The sequence below is a fragment of the Salvelinus fontinalis genome, chromosome 26, assembly GCF_029448725.1.
Source record: "Salvelinus fontinalis isolate EN_2023a chromosome 26, ASM2944872v1, whole genome shotgun sequence".
Classification (NCBI taxonomy): Eukaryota; Metazoa; Chordata; class Actinopteri; order Salmoniformes; family Salmonidae; genus Salvelinus; species Salvelinus fontinalis.
This window is the reverse complement of record NC_074690.1, coordinates 10277862-10286585: the sequence shown is the minus strand read 5'-3', so window position 1 is coordinate 10286585 and position 8724 is coordinate 10277862. Positions and strand designations below refer to the sequence as shown.

The following is an 8724-nucleotide window of genomic DNA, read 5'->3' as shown; positions in this document are numbered from 1 at the left end:
AAGACCTGTCCAGACAGGTCAGCACCAACCAGAGAGAGCAGAGGAACATGTCTTGATTTCTCCAAGTGTTACATCACATGTTCCTGGATTGTCTTTAGGGTCCATCAACCAATAGACTGCTTTGTGACATCAACATTTGCACATTTGCACAACATTTGCTGTCATAGTCATGCCAATCCAGGACCGGCACAGTGCACCAGACGATCCAGGACCGGCACAGTGCACCAGACGATCCAGGACCGGCACAGTGCACAAGACGACCCAGGACCGGCACAGTGCACCAGACGATCCAGGACCGGCACAGTGCACAAGACGACCCAGGACCGGCACAGTGCACCAGACGATCCAGGACCGGCACAGTGCACCAGACGATTCAGGACCGGCACAGTGCACCAGACGATCCAGGACCGGCACAGTGCACCAGACGACCCAGGACCGGCACAGTGCACCAGACGACCCAGGACCGGCACAGTGCACCAGACGACCCAGGACCGGCACAGTGCACCAGACGACCCAGGACCGGCACAGTGCACCAGACGACCCAGGACCGGCACAGTGCACCAGACGATCCAGGACCGGCACAGTGCACCAGACGACCCAGGACCGGCACAGTGCACCAGACGACCCAGGACCGGCACAGTGCACCAGACGATCCAGGACCGGCACAGTGCACCAGACGATCCAGGACCGGCACAGTGCACAGGATGGTCCATGACTGACACAGTGCACAAGACAATCCAGGATCGATCCAGTGCACAGATCATCTTCTAATCAATCATTATTTTAATATTGATTTTGTGCTGCTGTCATCTACTTTCCTAATCTGTCACCTGTTTCATGTGAAGGTTAGCCGATTTGCTAGCCGACTTGTACTTCACCTTCCAATGCTGGTGTAGAAAATGTGTCCAGACATTGCGGTACACATCACCTAGAGCAAGCACAACAACCATAGAGCTAGGTCACAAAGGATCTTACAGACATGGATGTGTGTGTTACTAGCACCCTCTTCTGGTTTCCTGGCTGAAAAATAGACATAAATCATGCATACTGTCAAACTCAACAAATCTCCATCATCTCTCTCTCAAAAAAAATTGATAATAATAAGAATTATAAGTGGACCAGTGACATAATTTTTCCCTTTTGTTTATTCACATTCAACATTGAAAATGCCGTTTCTCATATACAAATGAACTTTTTATGTCACTTGCTGCAAATCAATATGAAACATAAAAATATATAATTATTTTTTCAAATGTGAGATAGTAAAGGTATTATGAGGTACAGACTGTAAATCATATTAGTACATCATGAGCAAAATGAAAAACAAATACAACTAAAATGTACACAAACAATGAATGTATAGTATATCAACAAAGTGTATTGGAATTAGGTGGTCCCTGCCCTGATTATTTGACATGAAGAAATGTGACCATGAAAAAGTTAATCTAGACAAAAAGGTGATTTAAAAGCTGCACTTCACTGAGCTCGCTCGACGCATTGGGTGGGCGGTGTTGCCACTTTTCTTTTGCACTTTTCCATTGAGTTCAATCAAGCCCCAATGATCGCCTATTGTTCCAACACAATATTTCTTTCATAATTCCAAATGCAATATATAATACAAATGTCCTCTACTGAGTATAAAAACATTACGGACTCCTGCTCCTTCCATGGACATAGACTGACCAGGTGAATCCAGGTAAAAGCTGATATCACTTGTTAAATCTGCTTCAATCAGTGTAGATGAAGGGGAGGAGATGGGTTAAAGAAGGATTTTTAAGCCTTGAGACAATTGAGATATGGATTGTGTATCTGTGCCATTCAGCGGTTGAATGGGCAAGACAAAATATTTAAGTGCCTTTGAACGGGCTATGGAAGTAGGTGCCAGGTGCACCGGTTTGTGTCAAGAACTGCAACGCTGCTGGGTTTCAACAGTTTCCTGTGTGTATCAAGAATGGTCCACTACCCAAAGGACATCCAGCCATCTTGACACAACTGTGGGACGCAGTTGTGAGCAGGAGTCAACATGGGCCAGTATCCCTATGGAACGCTTTCGACACCTTGTAGAGTCCATGCCCTGACTAATTGAGGCTGTTCTGAGGGCTAAAGGGGGGGGGGGGGGGGGGGGGGGGTGCAACTACATTTTAATATTAATCAATACTAATGTTTGGTACACTCAGTGTACTCTATATATTTTAACACTGGGACATTTCAATATATAGTTAGTGCCAATAATATACAAAAACAAAGTCCATTTAAACACTTATTTGAGACTAGCCAAAGGAAAAACAAACAGTCATTTATCCATTTTAAAACAATCTTCCAGAAAAGCAGTACTGAACGAAGTAGTAAATGAGTTCAAAGTACATGTAATTAACAAATTATATAAAGAAATCATAGAATATATTAGGGTTTACATATATAATATTTTTCTATGGTCTGATTCATTCCAACGCTTCCCTTCCAGATCTTTACATGTTTGTGTGTTATTGCTTTGATAGAGGTTTTCATTCTCATACATATCCAGAGTTGAGCAATATCAAAATTCAAGATAAATGATTGGGATGGTGAAACATCAGTTTAGGGAAAATATTGATATTTTTTTGTTCTAACATAAAGTCAATAGATATTACTTTTCAAATAGTATATGATGCATTTACAAAAATAAAGTTTTTGATAACATAAGGAGAAGTTATGATTTAGAGTATTTTTTAGTACCGTTTTTAATAGCTTGAATAATGCTTTATATAGTTTGTTTATTTTTGATTAAATATTAAACATGACAAACCCTTACATGCCAGGCTTCTATGCTTCCCTATAGTATAGTATCACACCATACAGAGCATGTTGAGAATAGGAATACGTAACTAACTTGTAGAGTTGGGATACATAAAACTGTAAACCCTTCTGAGACAGAAATGCAAACATCTGTATTAGTTCTATAACGATACATAAAAATGAAATGCACATCTTAAAACGTAGCTGTTGTATATTCTCCTTTTCCTTCCAGACACACCCCTAATAATCACCACAAGGAAAGAGTCTGTTAGAAAATTAAGTCAAAGGAGTTTTGAGTTTTCATTCGACTCAATGAAAGATCTCATTGAGTCTCCTGTCCTGCTGATGGTCCACAGTTCCCTCTGTGTTGTAAGCAGGAGATGACTTGGATAGGTTGTTAAGTTGAAAACGTGTAAGTCTTTTCATGCTTATTATCAATTGTATAAAGGAGAGCCGCACACTCTAGGAGCTCAGATGTAAAACATTTATGTCCAACGTTTCGACAGACAAGTGATGGAGTGCTGTCCTGATGAAGACAGCTTGTCTGTTGAAACGTTGGACATAAATATCTTTGCATCTGAGCTCCTAGAGTGCGGCTCTCCTTTATTTTTTGAAGTGTTCCACTCCGCTAGCCAGCACCTCACCTAAATAGGTGTTCCACTCCGCTAGCCAGCACCTCACCTAAATAGGTGTTCCACTCCGCTAGCCAGCACCTCACCTAAATAGGTGTTCCACTCCGCTAGCCAGCACCTCACCTAAATAAGTGTTCCACTCCGCTAGCCAGCACCTCACCTAAATAGGTGTGCGTTTCTTTCGCCTCTAGATTATTCTGTTATCAATTGTATCCCATTCTTAGGTAGTGTAACCATAGAAATAGTATCTCGCAAAACCCATGCTAGTTCTGTGGATGGAACTCTGTTCCACTGCCTTCCTGTCCAATTCCTGGCTCACAACCTTCAAGTTGAGGGTTGTACGGTTTTAAGTTTTAGAAACAGCCCCACTAGCCAATTAGCTAGCAGCGTTGCAGGGCTACTTGGTCTTCTGGAAGCCAATCATCACCTTGGAGACGAAGTTGACGATGGCGCTGGCGGGCTGCTCGGGGTCGTGCTCGGCGAACAGGTGGCACACGTTGTCCTGCCCACTGCCCGTCTTCCTCGCCACAAAGCCAAAGATCTTTGCTGAAGTGCAGCCGTCTTTTTTCCACCTAAGAACGGATGGGGAAAAGAACACAGAAAGAACATACAAGGCATCATACAGACAGTGTAAGCTGATGAAATTATCACCACAGTACCTTTATGTCAAATGATGTTGATTCTGGCATATTTTACTCACTTCCGATCTTGAGGGTCCAATGCACAGAAGATGACAGTGGTCACTGCATAATGCCTTCTGAAGAACAACCTGGGAAGAGGAGAAGAGAACCTGGGTAAAAGAGAAATACATAGTACAACTGTGTATATGTGCAGAATCAGTCAAACGTTTGGACACACGCACTCATTCAAAGATTTTTCTTTATGTTCTACATTGTAGAATAAGTAGTGAAGACATCAACGCTATGAAATAACACACATGGAAACATGTAGTAACCAAAAAAGTGTTAAATCAAAATATATTTATATTTGAGATTCTTCAAAGTAGCCGCCCTTTGCCTTGATGACAGCTTTGCACACTCTCGGAATTCTCTCAACCAGCTTCATGAGATAGTCAGCTGGAATGCATTTCAATTAACAGGTGTGCATTGTTAAAAGTTAATTTGTGGAATTTCTTTCCTTCTTAATGTGTTTGATCCAATCAGTTGTGTTGTGACAAGGTAGGGGTGTTATACAGAACACAACCCTATTTGGTAAAAGACCAAGTCCATATTATGGCAAGAACAGCTTAAGGTGAGGATAAGTTCATTACAGTTACCAGACTCAGATATTCAAGCCCAAATAAATGCTTCACAGAGTTCAAGTAACAGACACATCTCAACATCACTGTTCAGAGGAGACTGTGTGAATCAGGCCTTCATGGTCAAACTGCTGCAAAGAAACCACTACTAAAGGACACCAATAAGAAGAAGAGACTTGCTTGGGCCAAGAAACACGAGCAATAGACAATCGACCAGTGGAAATCGGTCTTTAAGTCTAATGAGTCCAAATTTGAGATTTTTGGTTCCAACCGCCGTGTCTTTGTGAGACGCAGAGTAGGTGAATGAATGATCTCCTCATGCGTGGTTCCCACCGTGAAGCATGGAGGAGGAGGTGTGATGGTGTGGGGGTGTTTTGCTGGTGACACTGTCAGTGATTTATTTAGCATTCAAGGCGCACTTAACCAGCATGGCTACCACAGCATTCTGCAGGAATACGCCATCCCATCTGGTTTGTGCTTAGTGGGACTATCATTTGTTTTTCAACATAACAATGACCCAACACACCTCCAGGCTGTGTAAGGGCTATTTGACCAAGAAGGCGAGTGATGGAGTGCTGCATCAGATGACCTGGCCTCCACAATCACCTGACCTCAACCCAATTGAGATGGTTTGGGATGAGTTGGACCGCAGAGTGAAGGAAAAGCAGCCAACAAGTGCTTAGTATACGTAGGAACTCCTTCAAGACTGTTGGAAAAGCATTCCAGGTGAAGCTGGTTGAGAGAATGCTAAGAGTATGCAAAGCTGTATTTGTTTTATTATGGATCCCCATTACTGGGGTCCAGCAACATTAAGTCAGTTTATTCCAGTTTAAAAACATTACAATACATTCACAGACTGTGTGCCCTCAGGCACCGACTCCACATATATATAATACAAAACTCATGTGTACGTGTGTGTATAGTGTGAATGTTATCGTGTGTGTGTGTATGCATATGTCTGTGCTTATGTTTGTGTTGCTTCACAGTCCCTGCTGTTACATAAGGTGTTTTTTATCTGTTTTTTAAATCAAATTTTACTGTTGCATGAGTTACTTGTAGACATGGCTGTATTTAGTACTGTGCATAGTCTGTTCTGGACTTGGGGACTGTGAAGAGACCTCTTGTGGCATGTGTTGAGCTGTGTGCCAGTAGTTCAAACAGACAGCTCGGATCATTCAACATGTCAATAACTCTCATAAATACAAGTAATGATGAAGTCAATCTCTCTTCCACTTCGAGCCAGGAGAGATTGACATGCATACTATTAATATTAGTGTAGCAGTTTAGCTTCTATCCCTCTCCTCGCCCCTACCTGGGCTCGAACCAGGGACCCTCTGCACACATCATCAACTGACACCCACGAAGCATCGTTACCCATCGAGCCACAAAAGCCACAGCCCTTGCAGAGCAAGGGGAACAACTACTTCAAGGTCTCAGAGAGAGTGACGTCACCGATTGAAACGCTATTAGCACGCACCACCGCTAACTAGCTAGCCATTTCACATCGGTTACATTAGCTCTCTGTGTACATCCAAGGGCCAGCCGTGCTGCCCAGTTCTGAACCAATTGCAATATGTTATTTTTGGTGGCACTTGACCATATGACTGAACAGTAGTCCAGGTGTGACAAAACTAGGCCCTGTTGTACCTGCCTTGTTGATAGTGCTGTCAAGAAGGTAGAGCAGCGCCTTATTATGGACATACTTCTCCCTATCTAAGCTACTGTTGTATCAATATGTTTTGACCATGACAGTTTACAATCCAGGGTAACTCCAAGCAGTTTAGTCACCTCAACTTGCTCAATTTCCACATGATTTATTACAATATTTAGTTGAGGTTTAGGGTTTAGTTAATGATTTGTCATCAAGGCAAAGGGTGGCTACTTTGAAGAGTCTCAAATCTCAAATCTCAAATATATTTTGATTTGTTGAACACTTTTTTGGTTACTACATGATTCCATATGTGTTGTTTCATCATTTTTTATTCTACAATGTAGAAAATAGTACAAATAAAGAAAAACCCTTGAATGAGTAGGTGTGTCCAAACAATTGACTGGTACTGTATATATGGTTTTATATTAGCTATACATGCATTACTAATGTGACCATGTAGGTGTGCCTCACTGTCTGTCTGTCTGCCTGTCTGTGTATTCTCCATGACTCACTTCCTCTGGTTGTCGGTGAGGGTGATTCCCTGTGAGGAGACTTTCAAGTGGACCACGGTGGAGGTGGGCAGGGGGTCTGAGCCCAATGTCACACTGGTGGCCTTCTGCACAGCCTGGTACCCTGTCAGAGACTCCATCTCCACTGAGCCCAGGAACCACACATTACACGCTGCAAAGAAACACACGTTACAAACAGATACAAACACACACTACACAATGAACTGGAAGAACTTGTCCCGATTGGTGTTTTTAAATCACTGATGAAGGATTTTGAGGCTGATTCCCTGACCTGTCAATGTTTTTAATTTGCTGTTTTTGATTTTGTTATACTCTTGTGAATTCAATGGTTTTTACTAGATTACTTGTAGTTTTTCATGTTGTCTGTCTGTAATTTATGTAATGACTTGGTGCTGCCTATCTTGGCCAGGACGCTCTTGAAACAGAGATTTTAAATCTCAATGAGCCCTTCCTGGTTAAATAAAGGTTAAATAAATGAACACAGACTGGATCCACACATTACACACTGCAAGGCCATAGGAGAGAGGTGCTAACACAACACGTTATCTACACAATCCCTTAGGAACAGCAGTTGTTGTTGTTAGGCTTCCCAATACTTATTTAGCCATTAATATACTCCCCATTGATTCGCCTAATAGTCATACACCTGTATAATCATGTGCTTAATTAATCATGTGCTTAAATATGTGGTTAGTAAAGGGATTTAAAGGGATACTTCTGGATTTTGGCACTGAGGCCCTTTATCTACTTCCCCAGAGTCATATGAACGTGTGGATACCACTTCTATGTCTCTGTGTCCAGTATGAAGGAAGTTAGAGGTAGTTTTCAAACGGCACACAGAGACATAAAAATGGTATCCACAAATTCATCTGACTGAAGTAGATAAAGGACCACATTGCTAAAATCCCGAAGTATCCCTTTAAGCCCTACCTGCTCCTTGTTTAAGGAGCTCAGCAGCAGAGTTGGTGACAGATTGTGGAGCAGTATTCTCCACCACGTCTTCAAGAGGATCTACCAACATAGGAAAAATAAATAAAAGTAAGATGTTTGAAATGAAGAATGGGAGGCAGTGACATATCACTGAATTAAAATAAATCTGATTAAACTCTCCCTCGATCTCTCCCTTCCTCTCTCTATTGACCATCTGTCACTGATGACATTGGTTTATGGCTACCACGTAAAGGCAATTCATCTACGTTGACATGAGTTGCATGCACAGGCTTATAAATCACATCATATAATTCGAAACTGCCCTGCAATTTCCAGCCCTGCCACATTTAGTTACACAGAGACGAGAGAGACTAGTGTTCGTTAAATTGCTTTGGCAGAGGACACAATTATGTTTTATAAAACTAAACCATGTTTATCTTGTTACTGTAACACAATGTTATGTATAAGGACATTGAGATTAGGCATCTTACCTCTGTCAGGTATGATGAGTTTGCAGGGCAGAGCCAAGGGAGTTATGGAGTGCTGACACACCAACGCAGTTAAACTACCTGTAAAAAAACAAAAAACATCATATTACTTTAAAGATGATTTCATATTAGCTATGAACATCATCGTAAGAGCTGAGGCACACTTGCAATCATTATCCAGTAGAGGGCACACAGGAACGTTATGCTTTATTTATCAGTACAGAGAGTAACCAGCAGGGGTCACCATTGTGTTATCACTGTCCTCAAAAGGGTATGACAAAACGTGTGCTACAGTGGAGACACTCACCAAAGTAGGGCTCATTGGGACAGCCCTTCAACCGAACTCCTTTCTGTGTACACTCAATCAGGAAGTGACGGACCAGCTCATTGGACAGATCACCTCCAATCATAGAGTGAGAGATAACGTTATTATACACAAGAATGCTATAAATGCTCATAC

At 42.0% G+C, this 8724-nt stretch overlaps 1 protein-coding gene across 1 annotated transcript in view; it reads right to left on the bottom strand.

Annotated features, from left to right (window-relative positions):
• Window positions 1–2376: 2376 nt before the first annotated feature.
• Window positions 2377–8724, bottom strand: part of LOC129823630 (tensin-3-like) — an 83907-nt gene continuing 77559 nt past the window's right edge. Inside the window, exons 21-26 of the mRNA XM_055882486.1 lie at window positions 8572–8664; window positions 8268–8345; window positions 7777–7857; window positions 6829–6997; window positions 4108–4176; window positions 2377–3979 (exon numbers count right to left, since the gene is read on the bottom strand). Coding sequence (XP_055738461.1) covers window positions 3805–3979; window positions 4108–4176; window positions 6829–6997; window positions 7777–7857; window positions 8268–8345; window positions 8572–8664 — 665 coding nt within the window. The 3' untranslated portion in view covers window positions 2377–3804. The remainder of the gene's footprint in view (window positions 3980–4107; window positions 4177–6828; window positions 6998–7776; window positions 7858–8267; window positions 8346–8571; window positions 8665–8724) is intronic.